Raw genomic sequence first — 21,715 nt, forward strand, 5'->3', positions numbered from 1 at the left:
ATTCAGTACAGAACTCTGATGTATTTCTATTTAAAAATGTGTTGTTGTTGTTGTTGGTGGTGGTGGTGGTGGTGGTGGAGTCCATGACGATTAGTGTGAGATGTCTTTATGTGCGATAGAGGTCAAAAGGTTAAGACTCGGCGACACTGCTCTGATGTGTTGACCACCCATAAAACACTCCATCCCCAAATATAAAAAGGAGGGAGAACATATGCTTAGAGAGTTAGAGTTCAGTTCGAGTTTAGAGTTAACAGTTTGAGTTCGACAGATACAGTCGTCAGTTATTCTAAGAAGATAGAAAATTCTCTTGTGGAAGCAGCAAGAGGAAGCGATGTATTGGCAGATGAATCGATAGGAAAATTCCCACCTTCTTTCCAAGGATAGGTAGAGAACAGGGGCATGACTTCGACCATGAAATGAATAAAGATCTAATTGTCCAGAGACTTGCGTTTGTTGTTATGCATGAGAGAGCTTTTATTCCATGAGTCGATGTTGGAACACAAACCACTCGAGAACATCGCAAGAGATGTGAAGATATAAAAGATAGTTCTGCTTTTGTTTTATAAACCTTCCAAAAGGGCTGATGTGCTGTAAAGTCAACATTTGATACCTCTCCTCCCACAACAGAACACTCTTAATTCTAACACAAGTTTGAACACTTTTGCTTCAACAACCTTCACCAAACACTCGTTTAAGCCTAGTTTACACAAAGCCCACCAGACAGCCTATCTTAGTATCCTGTCAAAAGCGTTCTCCATATACATAAAGGTATGCTAAACTAATAAATAAAGTTAAAGAGAATATAAAACCATTGAAGAAAAAAAATATATAGCTGATAAAAAAGAAGGAAGTATAAACAAAAAACATAAAGAACTAAAACAAAATATACTAGCAAAAGAGGAAAGGTAGGGACGATCAAGATATAAATCTTAACAGTACAAAGAAAATAGTCCTTTTGAAAACAATAAAACGCAAACAGAGGAAGAACAGAATAGAAAAACGGAGCCTAACAGAAGTAAAAGAGTGTCAGAAATATATAGAAAAAATGATATGATAACAGTAGAAATGCTTAAGGGCTGAAAAAGATTTTTTTAAAATAAATTCAAGGAATTGAAAATAAAAAATGAACATCCAAGACGACCTTAAGAGAAATTCTTAACTAGAAAGCATTAGTTCATGACAGAATACATGTATAGTGAATTTAAAAGTTTTTGGACTAGCACGAAAGTTTAATGTGAAACCTGATAGGATATGTACATGCAACAAACATGCCAGAGAGGATGACAAAGAAAGAACCACATTAACAGAGACAACGAGCAGAGAATTGTAGACCAATACCTTGCTTGTCAATAACTTACATGCAGAAAATTTTAAAGGCACAATTAAGAAAACAGATCGACAACTTCCTCAATAACTGTGAACGATTTTCTAAGAAACAGAAAAATTGGTAGAAAGCGACATGAGGTACATCTAATCTGCTATATACAGATCTAAAGATCTTGAGGAAGGTAAAAAAATAGAAAAGAGTACATAGCCATGGCATGGATCGACTATAAATATGCGCTTAAGGATTTACAAATATCCAACAAAATCGTTAATCTCATAGACAAACAAATGGAAGCGTGTATACTGAAACTGATACCTGACTGAGACAAGAAAAACATTTTTCTGGGGAGACTATATCATAGCATCTGTTTATCAAAGTTATGATGCCACACAATAGCATACTCAGGAAGTGCAATGCTGATAAAAATTCATGGTTAAGGAAGATAAATGAACCATCTCGGGTCTATGTATCATTTGAAGCTATTTGCTAAAAAAAAAGTGAACTATTAGGTTAACTAGAAAGTTATTGCAAAATTTGTGATTGTGATTTCAAATGATGTGTTTTCGAATAAGTTTTCCTTATAATGTCTATATCATTTTTAAAGAGGGTTTTTCGCTCTATCTAATCGTATAAATTACAATATGTTTAATCATTTTTGCATAAATCTGGCCTATATCACAGTAGTCAGTTATGATTCAATAGCAAAATGCCTTCTTTCGATGTGATCAAAAGTAAAAAGAAAATGAGAGTTGATACTTATCAAAGTTTTTATTGCTTTTAAAGGATGGATGTAAAATAAATGTATTCACATTATAATGATGAATAATAGAGGTGACAGTGTCTAAGTGGTTCACGGCACGGACTAAAAACCTGGGTGTGCCAGGTTCGAATACAGTTCGTTCCACAGAAACAGTTCCATCTAAACCAAACCTGATTTTTCGACTAATGTTCTAGAGGGGAAGTAAATAGGGAATGATGGTAGCTAAGTGGGGAATGATACGGACTGCTATCCTTTATAAATTCATTCAAAATAATTTGCAAGATATTGGAAATGTTTTAGTTTATTTTAGTTTTTATCTTCGAAAGATTATTATGCAAATCTGAAATAACACCTGAAATAATTTTCTGTTATTCTTTGACGCTAGAAAAACTCCTGCAAGTGACTATTGAGATTTTCAAGAAACGATGGTGGAGCAACACCGTTCTCTGTTGATTTCGAATTCAGACTTATTTCTTTACGACTATTCTGGAATAGGTTTTTAGGTTGGGGGATGAAACCGACCCTTACTTTGAAAAGATATTCCCTTATCTTGAAATGTATTAGTTTATTTGCAATGTATTCAAGGAGGTAGCGGCAGGGAATGTTGTATTTTTTTTTATATCGAACCTTGATTGAACAAAATCTTTAATCAACAGAGCAACTTGCATCGTTTGAACTGACTTCAACGATTTTAGATTTTACAGAAAAAAATTAATACACGAACAAAAGCTTTTACATATATTTCTACATTGCGTTGACCATTTTACATATAACCATTGTTTATCTATCTCCCACATTGATAAGGGCTGACAAAATATGCCAAGTCCGAGATGAATTCAATAGATTACTGATACACCATAGAATAACTAATTTATACAAAGAATTCAGAGACACAACTGTCGAAATTAATAAGAAAAAGAAAACAATTTCATGACATCTGAATAAAATATAAAATAATAAATGTTCATATGTGTAAAGTATTTGTCAGTAGTTCATATAAAAAAAACAGATCTAATAATTGATAAGAATATATTTAAAAAGTAATTTTCTAACAGACGATAACACAAAGACGTACCACCTGTTGCTAACTCATAAAATATCCGTCAAACATTCGTACAATTTGAAGCATTTATTAGAAACAAATTAAATTATATTTTGATTTCATTTTTCGATAAAGAATGAAATTACATCACAGCGTTATATATAGACAATGTTTCTATGATTCTGGCAGAGCAATACGATTTCTCCATAACGAAAGGCCATCGAAATGGTGTTAAAATATATCTTACGTTCTGCAGTGTTATTGCTGATCGCCCCAACAACTTTTGCTAATGGACGTAAGTAATCGATTGAAACATTGTACCAAGTAAGGATTTTGGATTTCTCTCTTTTCAGATATGACAAATTCTTAGAGGATCTTTGATTTTGATTCTGTCTTTTGGGATAAACGGTTTTTACCATGATTTGTTACTATAACTGGTTATCACGACTTGTTAATATAACTGGTTACCATTACTTGTTAATATAACTGATTACAATTACTGGTTAATGTAACTGGTTTGCATGACTTGTTAATATAACTAGCTACAATGCTTGTTAATATAACTAGTTACCATGTCTTGATAATATAACTGGTTACCATTACTGGTTAATATAGTTGGTTATTATGACTTGTTAATATAACTCGTTAATATATCTTGGGATAGACGGTTTTTATCATTCTTTGTTTATATAACTGCTTACGATGTTTTGTCGTTATAATTATTTTCGATTCCTTGTTATCATATTAAATATCACTTGTCACCCGTTTAAAATGTCTCTTTTCAGATACGACTAATACTTCAATATCTTTGGATTTGATTTTGTCTCTTGCAGATATAACTGGTTACCATGACTTGTTAATATAACCTGTTATGATGACTTGTCAATTTAACTCGTTATCACGACTGGTTACTATGACTTCTTAATGTAACTGGTTACTATAACTTGTTAATATAAATGGTTACTCTGGCTTGCTAATTTAACTTGTTAACATGACTTGTTAATATAACTAGTTACCATGACTTGTCAATATAACTGGTTACTATAACTTGTTAATATAAATGGTTACCATTGCTTGTTAATATAACTAGTTATCATGACTTGTCAGTATAACTGGTTAGTATGACTTGTTAATATAATTGGTTACTCTGACGTTACTATGAATTTAACTGGTTACAATGACTTGTTAATATAACTTGTTTTCATGATTTGTCAGTATAATTTGTTACTATGACTTGTAATATAACTGATTACAATGACTTGTTAATTTAACTAGTTACTATGACTTTTTAATATAATTTATTACCATTGCTTGTTAATATAACTTGTTATCATGACTTGTTGATATAACTGCTTACAATGACATGTTAATGTAATTGGTTACAATGACTGGTTACTACTGACTGTTACTGTCACTTTTTACTTGTATGCATCAGTAGAAACAGTGCGCTTAGCAAAAATTTCTGTGTTTTTCTTTTACCATATACGACTAATTATTTGAACATTACTGTTACTTATTCTGTCTCTGGAGACAATCGCTTTTTACCATCCCTTGTTACTTATATGTATCTTTAAAAATTCGCATTACTTTAAAGTTAACTTACAAGGCTTTTATGATTTTATCTATGATATAAATCTCACCGGTCTGTTTAAATGTGTTTACGTATGTATGTATGTATGTATGTATGTATGTATGTATGTATGTATGTATGCCTAAAACTTTCGACAAAGGCGACGGATTTTCACGAGATTCGTATCGTTTTGAATCTCGACGCTTCGGACGACAAATATCGAAAAAATTGGCGAAAAACATTAATTCCTTCACCTTCAACTGGGCTCTTTTCTACAAGGAGGAGGGGGTCTTTTTTTTTTCGCTAATATTTTCGAAAGTTATCCCCTCTTTTCGACTGACTAGCCTTAATTTAAACCATTCATCACTTCCGGTTTTTTGATGGACGCAATGGCAAAGACGTCAGGGTTTTTTTCCACCTTCTTTTCCTTGTTTGCGCTACAGATTCGACCCACTTTTCTTTTTTTGCTCAACACACCTCCAAACACCCGGGCAACGCCGGGCACCCAGGCTAGTTAAATCTAAAAATAGGCAGATTTAATATTCACGATATTCTTCTTCTGCCTGTGTAATTACATATACTTTTGATAATACAGCATATTAGGACACATCCTCACAATACCGGACATCTACTTATCTGGCTCTGTTCATTGATTGATTGGATAGTCGATATATCTAGCATGCTTAAGTTTGGTCTGTCACGTTTATGTTTGAAATAGTTCCCTCGCTAAACTTGCAGATCAAATATATGTATTTTAAAACTATTTGTTTCTGTTTGGTAGTCATGTATTTTTTATTGACCGACCATAGTCGAGGGCGATCTGAAGGCTCCTTTTTCAGTGGTTCCTTCACTGTAAAACACTCTGCATAATAAAATGAATGTCAAAAGTAAAATTAACAGTCCAGGGAAAGAAGTGTCGCCCTCCTCTATATCTTAGTGTAGGAACCAATAAAAAAGAGTAGAGGGCGAGATTATAGTGCTTTTCTGGGGAAAATACAGGAAGTCAAGCTTAAAAGGCTTCAACGTCAGCATGTGCAAATATGAGATAGGATTGACCAGTAAGCCTTCTACTTTATTAGTTTCTTTCTTTGTACTGCTAGACTTTGGAATTCCTTCCCTGTTACCTGCTTCTGCAGTTCGAGTTATAGATGGAATTTATATGGAATATAAAAGCACATATACTTTACCGATACTGTAAGTAAAAAACTTGTTACATATTAAAGAGGATAAATAGGATAAGATGGGATCTGATATTAGCACAAGAATATGAAGAGCAACGTCAATATTTGGATGTCTACAAGAAAAGTTATAGAGCAGAAATGACAATGGAATGAAGCCCAATGTATTAGAATTAAATGTTTATTAATTATTATTTGTAGATCGTCTGTTAGCATCGATGTAAATAATAGGATTGTCTATGGCAACACTATGAAGAGCATTGGTGATCAAAATCTTTATAATAATAAATGAAACGTTATTCACAACAATTTATTTTCAGTTGCAATATAAAAATTATTTTAAAAAAATCATCATTAAAGAGAATACAGATTCACAAATAGTAACTTAATGGGTTTTTTTTTGTTTTTTTGTTTTTTTTAATGAAATGATTTTTGTGCCTTATTTTTACCAGCTTTTCCACCAACGGAAATCGATGGTATGGGTGACCATTTGGAATATAGCACCTTCTACACTTTAGAAAAATCGTAAGTACAAACTTTTTACATATAAGAGAAACTTTGAAATCCCCTCCCTGCTACTTGTTTCTCTAACTTTACTGACATTTAATGACGTTTAAATGTAATGTAAACAGACATTTCGCTCATTTCCTCTAAACATGGTCCAAAATTATGCCTTGTTTGGAGTGAACATGACTAAAAATAAAGATTGGATTCCCATCTGACATTAACAGAAGAATATGAATAGCAAAGGTTGTATTTGAACGTTGAACTGGCTACCAGATCAGGCTGTCCGAAGATATTGGCTTCCTGGGATGAAATAGACCTAACATTGATGCTTTTTGTTTTCTACTTCCTTTTGCAGAACTCAGTTATATTCTGCAAAACCAAAACCAAAAACAACAACCCACCGTTTCCCCCCTTTTTCCTTCTTCCCATTTCCCTTTTCTCTTTCTATCTCCCCTACTTCCTGATTGCTTTCCTAACTTAAAATGTACCAAACATTAATACTGTAACCCCTTTTCCCTCTTCCGTTGCAAAACTCATTCATGTTCTGCAGGACAGGGAACAAAAACGATAAAATCCACTATAAAACAACCAAACCAAACACTACAAACTAGTGATTGAAGATACAAAGAGCTTAAAGAATAAAACCCTTCTACAAAATAACTGGATGCAACATGAATACTATTTTCCAAAATAACTGGATTTGGCATTAAAGAACTCGAAAATGTCTGATATGCCGTAAAACAAAACAACCAAACCTTGAATGTTGAAAAGAAAAGATATGGAGCAGAACTGGCGATGCAGTGATAATTTCTATTGCTTCTTCCAAGTACAAACATAGACTATACTGACAGAATTTGAGAGATATGTTCAAAATTACTTGTTAAATTTATCAGAAAGTTATTGCATCTTCCAATAAAAGTGATGTTGATCTACACATCAGAATAAGACACAGGCTACAATTCTCATCACAAATATTCAAAAATATAATACAGTTTGGACATTGAAATTTTTTTTTAAAAAGTCTGTTTAACCTAAACATCAGCCAAAACCGAGTTATAGCACATTCAAAGTTGCATGTAATTCCCTATTTTGAAAGATCATGGCTTGATGATCAATGACTTTAAAATTATGAGTTGTTTCAACAAGTGCAATTTCTGCCACACAGAAGTAGAGAGTGTAAGCCACTTGACATCCAGTTGTAAGGTTCTGCTTAGGGAATAACTACTATACAATGCGATACGATGGCGTGTGTAAATATCTTCAGTGGACGATCTGTAAAAAAGTTGAATATCAAATTTAGCAACAATGGGCGTGAGCATTTGTGTATGTCCGTGAAAGGCTTTTTTTCGTCGGGCTTCTCACGTTGGTTACATTCCGGGAGAAGTTTCCTCATACTTCCTATATCACATTATCTCAGATTTGCAAACAGACATCGTCTCTATCTTTATTTTGATCGAGTTTTAAAAAATTCCCTCGTTTCGAGTGTTTGCTTGTCTTTTTCGTATAAAAGCGAAACTAATCGAAGCAAACACAAGCGCCTTCTGGCTTTCCGGGTCGGGACGTTTTGAAGACAATTAGGTTTGATCAATGTGGGGGGGAAACCCTTCATATCAGACAATTGCTATTCATTTGAACACTGCCAGATTTCCCCCCTTTTTGGTGGGGAGCCGGTTTTCCCTAACATCATGAGGAAACAAATAAATAAAACGGCAGAAAACTGGTAGCTTAACTGGCCTCCAGCCAGACGTTTATTTCTGCGTATGCACGATTCTTGATTCAATTTGTAACTCATTCATTTTGCAATCCGCTATGGCGTAATGGTTCGCTTTGATTCCTGTAATGTTGTTTCTATGATCTTTTGCTTGTGTTTTTGCAGCTTACCTCTGTTTCTGATCTTGAAGATTTTTTTTTAAATACACCAGCTGTTTTATTATTATTATTATTATTATTATTATTATTATTATTATTATTAAAATCTTTATTCATTGTAAAATTCTAGGTGCAACTTTTCCTATCCGTATCGCACCATAGACGGTTCTTGCAACAACCTAGATAATCCACTGCTTGGAAGGTCCTTCACACCATTTAAACGGTTTTTAGACCCTGACTACAGTTGTAAGTTTTTCTTCATGAATCATATTTTCCACAAATATCAATCATTATATGTTTTATTCCTAAGGGATTTAAAATCATTAGCGGATGAGATTTTTCCAAATAAAAGGAAACCTAAGCTAGTGACTTGATTGTATGCCATACAAAATATGTATAATATAATGTCATAAAACCCCACTCTGTCTGTGACTAAATCTAAATGCAGATTTCACAAATAAACCTTCTTCCCTAGAACTGTGGGACACTGTTCCGTTGGCCTGCTTCCCAGCCGACTATAGTATGACAACCTTCAAGTCTAATGTGAACCGTCCCCATAAATAATCAAATTCTACTCAACTGATGCCATTAACGATTACTACACTACCACCTTACATTCATTAACCCTTATCCTCGAGTGGCCTTCAGACCTTGATAAGTTGTGACTCTCTTGTAAAAAAGAAAAAAAAACACATTGTACAAGATCTGATGTGCAGTTATGAAAACCTAGTGGTTACTCAAAAACATACCCATCGACTAAGGATTGACAGGTTGATAAAGTAAACGATTCCCGGTGATTAGAAGGTTAAAATCATGTCATAAAAAATTGAGGTGCGGACAATTTCGGAATTAATTGCTAACAGAGATACAAACAAAACTTTTTTCTAACTGAAATGGAACGTCGATCAGACATATTTTAATTTTCAAATGGGAGATTTTGTCGCCTAAAATACTCCAAAGAAACTGAATATTAGGGAATATTCATTAATTGATGCCTAATACCTATTCTTAAAATTTTACGAAAATCGGAGATATCTAACTTTTTACAAAGTGTCTCCACTCTTTCTTTGCTTCCTTTTCAAAAAACTTAAACTAAATACAGCATACGTTACAAACCCTTAGCAGATGTGTTCCAAAATTCAGAGATACCGTTTAATTAGTTTAAAAATGAATCCTATACATAGAATGATATAAATATATATCTAACTTTATATAAATAGAGATAATGCACCTTGTACCAGTCTTGGTTGTAAGTTCACGCAGTGATTTTTAAATAAAACGTACTCATTGACTAAGTGTAATGTTGCTTGGGAACCAATACATGTGCCCAGTTTCAGTCGCAAAGAAGATCAAGACAAAGATTAGAAGATAACTCCAACTCGCTTGTTCTTTGTGACAATAAAATTTATTTCCTCATTCTCTATTTACCGCTGTGATGTCCCTCTCGTGATCATCTTCTCAAACATCCTTCACGGCTCGCACGTGATCACGAATGTTATTCATGTTCCTCACAAGATCTCGAACATTATCTCGTCTCCTTCGTGATCGTCCTCTTTCTCTTTTTTTATAATCCTCTTTCCTCACCAGTGACGTCACTTCGCATGCATTTACATACGCCTACCAGCGCTACGTTACATAAGGATTGACAGGTTTGTAAAGAATATAAAAATGGTGGTAAAGATCACGTTATACAAAAAGAAAGCAAGCGAGGGGCAAATAATTGGAATGTTATTTACATTTCAAATGTACTGCCAGAGATATAAACAAAAATATTTCTGAAATTGTTTGTACTCGCTTTTTGTTTGGCGTGAGCATGACCTCTTAATCACCGGAAATCGCTAATTATTATTATTATTATTATTATTATTATTATTATTATTATTATTATTATTATTATTATTATTATTATTATTATTGTTGTTGTTGTTATTATTGTTATTATTATTATTATTGTTGTTATTGTTGTTATTATTATTATTATTGTTATTATTTTTATTATTGTTATTATTATTGTTATTATTATTATTGTTGTTGTTATTATTGTTATTATTATTATTGTTATTGTTGTTATTATTATTATTGTTGTTATTCTTGTTATTATTGTTATTATTATTATTGTTATTATTATTATTATTATTATTATTATTGTTATTATTGTTATTTTTGTTATTGTTATTAGTATTATTATCATTATTATGTTGTTATTATTGTTATTATTATTGTTATTATTGTTATTATTATTATTATTGCTGTTGTTGTTATTGTTATTATTGTTATCATTATTATTATTGTTGTTATTATTATTGTTATTATTGTTATTATTATTATTATTGTTATTGTTATTATTATTGTTGTTATTATTATTATTATTGTTATTATTATTATTGTTATTATTGTTATTATCATTGTTGTTATTCTTGTTATTATTATTATTATTGTTATTATTATTGTTGTTATTATTATTGTTATTATTGTTATTTTTGTTATTATTATTATTGTTATTATTATTATTATTATTATTGTCATTATTGTTGTTGTTATTATTATTGTTGCTGTTGTTATTTTTGTTATTATCATTATTATTGTTATTACTAATATTGTTGTTATTATTATTATTATTATTATTACTTTATCAAATTGTCAATTCTAAAATGATTTAGTAGGGAACGATTCGGTTCTCATTTACTAAAGTTGGGGTTAATGCTGAAAAAAAGATTTATTGAACACACACACAAGACTGAGATGAGGATAATATTCGTATTGATTTAAAAAGAACAATAACAAAGAAAGTCATTGCAAAACTGATTGTTTGCGGCTTTTGAAGTCTAACGATAATTACAAAACGTTCTTTTACGTCCAAGAATAGACCGCCCTTAGAATGTTTAACGGGTAGTCACATTCAGGAAAGGAGAACACGGTGTGTGCTGTTTCTTATTTTATTTTTCTAACACACATTATAAATATATAAATTCATTTGCGCGGGAATTACAATATTCACTCATACCAAACCTCTTGGGTCAAAAAATCAGGACGCTTGAGAAATGGCCGACGTAGTTGAAAGCACTTTTTTTTGTCAAAAATATGAATTTTTATCAATCAGGGCCTGATTAAAAAGACTTACTTTTGAAAGCCTCTGGGAGCCGCTAAAGAAATATAAATGGCACGGAGAACTTCTCTCGTCAGAGAAAGGGATGACCGACACCAATAGCAACGCTCGCCAAGTGAAATTCAGTAGCTGAAATGACAGCTTTTCTCGCACGTCAAAGAATATTGCTTGACTCTCACTTCGCCACCACACAGTCGGACTCTTTCTCTCACGTTATCAAGTCTTCACCTCCTTCCTCCCTTCCTTCTTCCATACCGACTGCAACCTTGGCGCACGCTAAAAAGTAATTTCTTTTCTTTTAACGAAAATGAACAAAAGCTTATTTTACATTATTTGATAGTGTTTTTCTTTTTATTTATTTATCTCAGGGGATTTATGCAAGTCCCCAACAATTGCTAAACCCCAGCGTTCGTCTACACATTTAATATTCGGAATTTTTTTTTTCCTCCGTTGTGGTAGTAAGAGGGGTTCTTGCTGTGAATGTCTACATGTTCTTACTTGAGGAGTGGGCAAGAAGAGAAAGATAAGTAACCCTTTTTTTTTATAATCCTTGGTCGATCGATATGATTTTCATTTTCATAATTTGACATTCGCATGCACACCGAGTCTTGGACTCGGTGATTTATGGCATTATAGTGTGAATATTTCATAATGTTATTAGCTTTTTATTACTTGATATCTGTATGCACGTGCTCCTGCACATTAAGTCTGACACTTGTTGTTTAGAAGGCATTATATAATGCATATTATATGGAGCGTACAATTAAGTCAACAATTTAGATTTCTATTTACTTGGAAAAATGTCGTCCGTTAACAATTTAACAATTTAAAATTCCTTCTTCCGACACAAAACGCACTTTTCCAACACCATTGTATTTGAATACAATTAAGACATTCTTTGAATCATTCTTAATGAGAAAGATCTCTGTTACTTGTTTCAGTAAAGTTTTAGTACTTATGCAGAATACGGACAGCGTTATTGACACGAGGCATGTAAATCGAATTTATTTATTATTTTTATTTATTTTTATTTATTTTTATTTATTTTTATTTTTTGCGAAAACGCTGTCCAATTTTTAAGATGCCGAAGGAAAACCTTATGGTTTGTTATATCACAAACGATGACCAATTTTTAAAACGCTGCAATCAGTAAAAAAAAAACGATAAGAAAAATTAATTATTACTGAAAACAGTTATCCTACGGAAAATGAAAGGAAAAATATGTGCTTGTGCAGTTTATGGACCGTGCTCTAAATAATAATCTTATTATTTAAGAAGCCATTCTTAACATGAAGAAGGAGACTTTTTGCCTAATATTTAAATAAACAAATGATACTGTAGAAAAATCAATGAACAAAATTGTCACCTGCTGCGATAACATTAAATAAGCGTTTCAGAACTTTCCGGCGGTTTATCCTGAATATGCCGACGATAATGCAATTCCTATTCTGTATAACTATCAACTTTTCACTGGGGCCTATATATAAAATCATAAAATGTTTACATTTTAACACTCTTCTAATCGGAGTAATTATCCATGTAATGTATCAGAGAACACGACAACACTATGTTACATTGATTCTACAATATCTTAGCATTAAGCTTGTACTCTGAACTCATTTAGAGCGAACCAACAGCCAGTAAAGTATAACTTATCATAGTGGTCATCCGTAACACTATATGGGCTTGATTTGATCATTTTTTTTTATTACATTTTCACCCCAAACAAGGCAAATTGCCACTTTGGTGTAGGGAGCTACTATCAGGGGAAACAACTACTGGGGTACTATGTAGGGATTTGGGCAGCAAGATGTCGGTTCACGTTACACTTTAACTTCTGCACGTAAGTACTGTTGGGGAAGCAGGGACCTGGAATGGAATTCCAGAGTCCAGCGGTTCTGGGGAAGAAACTATTGGAGTAAAACGATCTTTTACATCTAGGGATCTCTACAGTGTGGGGGTGGGATTTAGCAGCCTGTCGGGTTTGTCGAGGGTGCACACGTCGTGGGGGCACAAGTGATTGCAGTTCGTCAGAGCATTCCCCACTAAAATACTTGTAGAAAAGGCAGAGGGATGCAACATTTCGTCGATGGGACAAAGGTTGAAGTGTAGATGCCAGTTCAGGGCCTATCAGGTTTGCGACTCTCTTTTGAACCTTGTCAAGGAGTGAGAGACTAGTAGCAGATGCACCAGCCCAGATGTGGCAGCAATACTCCATACATGGGCGAATGGTGGCCTTATAGAGGTACAGGATACTTTCGGGTGTTAGCAGTTTTCTAGCACGGTAGAGAGAGCCCACCTTTCTTGCAGCGGCCCTGGCAATGCCTTCAATGTAATTGTTCCAACTCATGTTTCCTATGAACGTTAGGCCAAGGAGTTTGAAAGATGGACTCTCAGATAAAGAGTCGTTGGCCATTGCTATGGGTGGTAGAGAGGGTTTCTTGTAATCATTGAATGAAACTAGTTTAGTCTTGACAGCATTGAACGCGACCAACCACTTTTGTCCCCATTCCACTACAGATTAGAGGTCATCCTCTAGTGTTTCTGCCATTTCTTTAGAAATGTGTTCATTCGTCTTCCTGTCGTGCCTGCCATAGAGTGTAGTGTCATCAGCATATATACCCATCTCAGAGGCAATTTTGTCGGGGAGGTCATTTATGAATATCAGGAACAATAGAGGTCCAAGGATAGAACCCTGGGGCACCCCTGCATTTATATCATATTGTTTAGATGTACGACCGTCGAGGACAACCTGGATTTTTCTCTTATCTAAGAAGGATTTAATTATGTTAAGTATTCTACCAGTTATACTGTATGATCTGATTTTCCTGAGAAGACCCTCATGCCATAAACAATTTTTGTGATCAATATTTCTGATAATTTCTACAAAGTTTGCTCTGTGCCTTTCCATGCGCATTAAACATATAAAAGTTTGCCTTAATCTATAAGAAGCAAATTGACAGCCAATAAATTTTAATGATGTTTACTAGTCCCTCTCTTTTTACAGCATATCAGCCATTTATACGCAATACCAAAGAAATACGAGATTAAAACTGTTGTGGTGGCACCCACTCATTTACATATGTGGATAATATTACACATAAATAGCAAGACTCGGTTAGTCTGGGTGTGTGTTAACCAGAAGCCACCGAAGGCCGAGCTGAGAGCAGATACGTTCTCCAGCCAAGACTCTCTTACCTGACAACCATTATGTAAACATAACAGTTGGCGACGAAGATGAACGTCAACATAACAGTTGGCAACGAGGATGGGATGTCAAACATAACAAAAGCAATTCATAATACACGATTAACTGAACATCTTTTTTATTTACAATATTATAGATGTATAACTTTTCCAACGAATTTGATACCTAAGTAAACATTCCTCTTATCTAAAGTGATCAGTATATATATATGTATATATATTGTTACGACGTATCCCAGTCCTACTGGGGACGGTAGAGATGGGTGGCGTAACGAAATATATAAAAAAAATAAAGTTTTTCAGGTTCCTTGGTAATGCGTTGTTATGGGAATGGGACAACTGTCCCGAAGACAACAATAAAATAAAATGTACTGGACAACGAAATCACATAAGAAATAACGAGGACAAATATCGTCGAAAAATTAACACACATTTATTGATATAAAAAATAAATAAAATTCAAGAAAAGAAAAGAAAATTAAATATGCCTAACTAAATGAAATGATTTAATTATTCAAATTCTACCGAGAGAAAAATATATCAACAATCAATGTTCACATAAAACAAGAAATCGTCTGCTCAATTAGATACAGGTTCTAGGGTAAGAGAGAGAGAGATGTTGGAGAAATTAAAGTTTTGGTTGAAAAACTCACTGAATGTCCTTTGAAATGTGACCTTTCTTTTGTTTCTTTTTTTAATATATTTCTTTCCTGTAAATTGTTTATATTTGATTACGCGCGCGCAGGTATCATTATTAACTTTTCTTTTCTTTTTTTAATGGAGAGTAGACAATGCACTGTGGATGTGTTATCGGCAGTTCCTGTAACTCTCACTTCTCCTTATTTGTCCCTCAGTCCTCATTTAGAATGAGTGATTTTTTTGACAAAGGAATGAGGAAAAGCTATATTCTAGGTCGGCAGTATTTTTTGTCTATCCTTGTAGCCATGTCCTTAATAAGGGTGCTGGAGGTACACGTTTTTATTGGGTTGACGTTATCCGCCTAATAGTCAGGGACCTGAACCTTGAATTAACAACTTCAGGTTGCACTTGCTCACACCATTGCGTTTACATTTGCCCTCTAACGCCAACAGCGGAGTTACTATCTTTAAAAGCATATCTGGAAAATTGACCACATCCTGTCTGGTCATATTTTGGCTTAGTTTCTAGGCGTTGCCAGGGATGTAATATAGACACATTATTTTGTATATTACCTGTTCTCTTCTCCCTAAGGTAAAACAATTTCATATACATGCTGTAAATTACCTATGCAAGGGATAAAACATGAACAATACCAGTCCTAGGGTAGATAAAACAAATAATACATAGAGATGAAAGATTCCTCTCCCCTAAGAATAAAACATATGTTCAATATCTGCTTTTGTTTTTTCATTGTTTATACGGTCCCGAGCAACGCCGGGTAGCCCTGCTACATCTGTGGAGACTTCAATGTTCACGATGTACAGTGGTTATCCCACCCAAAGAAGGCAGAGGATGAGGGAGGTTAGGGTTAGGGTTTCTGCATTGCTTACGGCCTAACTAAGATTGTTCACAAACGCACCCGTGTTTCCAACACTGGCCACAACTTGCTCTGAATTATGTTTATCTTCCATTCTGTCTCCACTGGGATCTTCCGACTACTCGGTTGTATCAGTTAAGATAAAAACAAAATGTAATAAGTCCTCAGACGTACCTCGTACAGTATACCAATTGTCTACAGCTGACTGGGATAGCTTCTGTACATTTATATCAGGTCTACCTCTGTGTTGCATGTTTGAAAAGAATGTGTCCTCTATAGTATCAAACCTGATGGAATGGTTAATTGTAGGCATAGACCGATTCATACTGTCCAAAAACTTAGCAAAGAGCAGTAGTTCTCTCCAGAATGTCCTGCTGCCATTGCATACAAAAATCACTTTTTCCATTGCTTCCAAAGTAATAGATGTACTGAGATTAAAGCCGCTTTCAGCAACCACTGTAAAATAGTAATAAAGAATGCAAGAGAGTTGTATGCTCAGTGAGTTAAGTCCACAGTAACTGAGCAGCGGCTTGGTTCCCACCAGTTTTAGCAAATATCAAACAGGGTCCTGAACAGAAGCCTATGCTCTATCCCAACTATCATCAATGGACCTGAGGTAATCTCGTCAGAATCAGACAAAGCCAAACTTTTTGCCAAGAATTTTACAGGTAATTCTGCGCCATGTGATCAAAGCCGCCAACGCCTCATATTTCTTCCTTTGTCTGAAAACATTCTATGTGACATAAAAATATCTGTGTGTGATGTTGCTAAGCTAATCGAAAATCTCGATTCAAGTAAAGCAACTGACTCTGACTACATTCCAATTATAGTGCTGAAAAAACTTCAACCAGAACTAGCTCCCATACTTATAAAGTTGTTCAAGCGTTATCTAAAGGAGAATTGCTTTTCAACACCCTGGATAACCTCATCAGTACGCCCCGTATTAAAGAATTCAGGTGATCGCTCATCTTCCTCTCAGTACAGACCAATAAGTCTCCTGTGCAACATGAGTAAGTTGCTTGAATCTTTTTTTTTTTTTTTACATGGAGTTCACCACTTATCAAGGCCCAATGGCCACTCAGGGATAAAGGTTATTGTGTGTACAGTAATCAAAGGGATAGTGTAGCAATAGTATTGGAGAATTGGTAACGTGTCATTACTTGGGGGGGGGTCATCGGGAATTTGTTTGGGTTGGACTTGAAGACATCCAGGTTGAAGTCGGGAGGAAAACAGGCAAGCGGAACAGAGTTCCACAGGCGTGCAGTTCTAAGAAAGAAGCTTTGTTCATGGTATCTACGTTTTGATTTAGGCACAAATAGGGAGCAGGGAGAATTATTAACGGTGGTTTCAGCTAGTCGGGTGTTTTTTGAGAAAGATTGGCGAGGGGGGACCAGAGAATGGAGCTCAGACGAGCACCTACCATGGAAATAACGATAGAACAATGACAGGCTCGCTACGTCTCTTCTGTGGGAAAGAAGTTGTAGGGTAGAGAAAAGGGCATCCCCCACCAAGCCACGGAGTCTATTTTGCACTCTGTCAAGGCAGGATAGGCTGTTTTTTGCAGCCCCCGTCCAGATGTGGCAGCAGTACTCCATCTTTGGACGTACTTGGCTCTTATATAGATAGAGAATTGCATCATTAGTGAGATATCTTCTGGAGCGGTAGAAGGATCCCACCATTTTCCCAGCAACCTTGGCCACAGACTTGATGTATGTGTTCGATTTAAGATCGGGTGTAAAGGTCAAACCCAAGAGCTTATCAAATCCTGGGGCCTCCCTTAGACGAGAGCCATCCATTTCAATTGATGCCAGATGGGGATCAGAGCATTTATGATGTAGAGATAGGAGCTTGGTCTTAGATGCATTAAAGGTAACCAGCCACCTCTTTCCCCACTGTACCACACGCTCAAGATTAGAGGAGAGAGAATCAGAGAGAACAGCATCATTTACGGCCTTTGATGTGTTGCCATAGATGGTTGGGTCATCAGCATAGTGTCAACGAAAGATTTTAGTATCATTGATGTAGATCAGGAAGAGAGTTCGGCCCAGTATGGAACCCTGAGGGACTCCGGCATTAATACTGTGGGCCTCTGATTTCTGCCCATCAACCACTACTCTTATGAGCCTATCAGATAGAAATGATTTAATGATAGAGAAAACATTTCCAGTTATACCGTAGCTGGAAATCTGGTGTAGTAGGTCTTTATGCCAAACCTTATCGAAGGCCTTTGATATGTCAAGAGCAATTGCCCTAGAAATGAAGCCTTTGTCGAGAGATTCGCTAATACTATGAGATATAGCTGTTAGCACATCTGCTGTAGATCTAGCAGAGCAGGAAACCATATTGCGTGTCGCTAAGAAGCTTATTTCTGCTGAGTTGGTTAACTACTTCTCTATTTATCGTGGATTCCAGCATCTTACTCATGACACACAGGAGACTTATTGGTCTGTACTGAGAGGGAGAGGACTTATCACCTGAATTTTTAAGTACACGGCATACTGATGAGGTTTTCTAGGGTATTGGAAAGCACTTCTCCTTAAGGCAACGCTTAAACAGTTTGGAAAGTATGGGGGCAAGTTCTGGTTGTAATTTTTTTAACACTATAATTGGAATACCGTCGGGACCAGTTGCTTTACTGGAGTCAAGGTTCTTGATTAGCTTGGCGACCTCACACACAGATATTTGTATGTTGCATAGCGTGTTGTCTGTTATAGGAGGGAATATCGGGAGTTGATGGCCTTCGTCACACTGGGTAGAATTTGCCGCAAAGTTTTTGGCAAATAGTTTTGCCTTGTCAGATGCTGTCGAGATGACCCCTGGTCCATTGATAATGGTTGGGATAGAGCGCACGTTTCTGTTCAAGATCCTATTTGCTATTTGCCAGAACTGGTGGGAACCAAGCCGCTGCTCAGCTACTTTGGACTTAACGGATTGCGCATATAGTTCTCTTGTATTTTTTATTACTCTTTTACAATGGTTGCTGGCGGTTCTGAAAGCAGCTTTAGTTTCAGTGCATCTATTACGTTGGTAGCTATGGAAAAAGTGATTTCTGTGTGCGATGGCAGCAGCACATTCGAGGAGAACCATGGCTGGCTGTTAGGTTTTTGTTGGAATTTTTTGGATGGTATGAATTGGCCTATGCCTACAAGTAACCATTCAGTCAGATCTGATACTATAGAGGACACATCCTTTTTAAACATGGAATGGAGAGGGAGATCAGATATGAATGTACGGAAGCTATCCCAGTCCGCCATAGAGTATCGGTATACAGTACGGTGGAGAGGTACGTCTGTAGATTTATTATATTTCATTTTTATCTTAACTGATACGACGCAGTGGTCGGAGGATCCCAGAGGAGATAGAACGGAACATGAGCATAGCTCAGGGGAAGTGGATAGAAAAAGGTCTAGGAGGCTTGTGAACTGACCGGTACTATCGGGCACATGGGTGGGCTTGTGGACAATCTGAGTAAGGTCATAGGCAATGGCAAAATCATGACAGAACCTCCCCTCCTCATCAGTCTTATTTGAGTGGCTCAGCCATTCCACATTATGGACATTGAAGTCACCGCAAATGTGAATGTTAGCCGAGGGATGAGCAGACAGGATGTGGTCAATTTTTTCTGATATACTCTTAAAGACAGTAACTCCACTGTTGTGGGGGTGATAGAGGGCAAATATAAATGCGGTGGTGTAAGCAAGTGCAACCCGGAAGCACATATAAGGTAGATTAGGGTCTTCTCTGCAGATATCCCTGCCACATGGGAAGTCATCTTTAATGTAGGCACATATTCCATGCCCGTGGCGATCTTGGGGGTCAGATTTAGATGTTAGGTTAGAGTATCCTTTAATTATGAACTCATCTAGGGAGGTGGTCGGCCCTACTCCAGTTTTGCTTAGAAAGAATATGTCAGGTTTCATCTCCTGTAATTGGGTTTCAACCTCTGGAAGGTTGGAACGTAGACCCCTGATGCTGGAGAAGGAGATATGATAGTAGGGGTCTGCGTAGGAGGATGGGGTTCTAGCTTTATTCGTGTTTTCTTTTTTTTAGATATTTCATGTTGAGGATTTGGGGGTTTGTGGAACAGGTCAGCATACTTGGTTAGAGCAGAACAGAGAGGGAAAGTAAGAGAGGAAAGACAGGAAAATTTTTTTTTTTTTTGTAACACATGATAAGGTAAAGCCGTAACAATTACCCACTAGTATGGCATCGAGAGGCCCTACCAAAGACTACTGCATGGTCCAGAATCCATTCACCAAATGGCAATACAGCAGCCCCAGTACTTTGCACCTGCTGATAGGACCCCTCCTTAGTGGTTATTCCAAGGTTCGGATCCCTGACTATCAGGCGGTTAACGTCAGCCCAGATGAAAACGTTTACCTCCAATACCCTTACTAGTGACATGGCCGCAAGGATAGACATAGAGACAGGAAATTTCCGACATCTCAGACTACTGTTCACGAAGTACTACCAACCTGGGAAGCAGCTTTTTCTTCACCTTTTGTCAGAAACATCACTCATTAGAAATGAGGACTGAGGGACAAAAAAAGAATCTGTGTTAAATAGAGAGGTAGTCAATTACCTCAGCAAAAATAACCTTTTTTAATGACATGCAATATGGTTTCTGTTCTACTAGATATACAGCAGATGTGCTAAAGGTTATATCTCATAGGGTTAGCGAATATCTCGACGGTGGCTTCCTTTCTAGGGCAATTACTCTTGCTATATCAAATAAGAGTATAAGATATAGCATAATGGTCTACTCCACAAAATCTCCGGCTATGGTATAGCTGAGAATGTCTTCTCAGTTATTAAATCATTTCTCTCTGATAGGTTCATAAGAGTAGTGGTTCACAGTATTTATGCTGGAGTCCCTTAGAGGTCCATACTGGGCTAACTCTCTTTCTTGATCTACATCAATGATCTCCCAAATCACAACCTAAGATCATTCGTAGATATTTATGCTGACAACACTACCATCTATGGCAACACTTCAAAGGCCATAAATGACAAAGCTTTCTCTGATTCTCGTTCCTCTGTCTGGAGCATGTGGTATAATGGGGAAAGAGGTGGTTGGTTATTTTTAATGCATCCAAAACCAAGCTTCTTTCTTTATATCATCAATGCTCTGATTCTCATCCGGCATCAATTGAAATGAATGGCTTTTGTCTTGGCGAGCCTCCATGTTTGACAAGCTTCTGGGCTTGACCTTTACTCCTGATTTAAAATGAAACACGTACATCAAATTCGTTGCCAAGGAAGCTGAAAAAATGGTGGGATCCTTTTACTGCTCCAGTAGATATCTCAATCCTGATGCAATTCTCTACCTATATAAGAGTCAGGTATGTCCAAGGATGTAGTACTGCTGCCACATCTGGGCAGGAACTACTAGGAGCAGTTTATCCTGCTTTGACAGAGTTAATAATAGACTTCGTAGCTTAGTGGGGGATGCCCTTTTGTCTTACCTGCAACCTCTTTCCAACAGAAGAGTCGTTGCGAGCCTGTCTCTGCTTTATCGTTATTTTCATGGCAAGTGCTTGTGTGAGCTCTAGACTATGGTCCTCTCTTGCCAAACTTTCATGAAAAACACTCGCCTGACTGAAACCACTATCAATAATTTCCCCCACTCTTTA

The 21,715-nt window shown here is 35.9% G+C and overlaps 1 protein-coding gene across 1 annotated transcript in view; it reads left to right on the forward strand.

The window, feature by feature from the left end:
* Window positions 1–7,105: 7,105 nt before the first annotated feature.
* LOC145270605 (chorion peroxidase-like) overlaps window positions 7,106–21,715 on the forward strand; it is a 57,814-nt gene continuing 43,204 nt past the window's right edge. Inside the window, exons 1-2 of the mRNA XM_080126236.1 lie at window positions 7,106–7,119; window positions 8,384–8,499. Of these exons, the coding sequence (XP_079982362.1) occupies window positions 7,106–7,119; window positions 8,384–8,499 (130 nt within the window). The remainder of the gene's footprint in view (window positions 7,120–8,383; window positions 8,500–21,715) is intronic.

Source organism: Euprymna scolopes, chromosome 4 (assembly GCF_053919585.1).
Source record: "Euprymna scolopes isolate OS-2025 chromosome 4, ASM5391958v1, whole genome shotgun sequence".
Classification (NCBI taxonomy): domain Eukaryota; kingdom Metazoa; phylum Mollusca; class Cephalopoda; order Sepiida; family Sepiolidae; genus Euprymna; species Euprymna scolopes.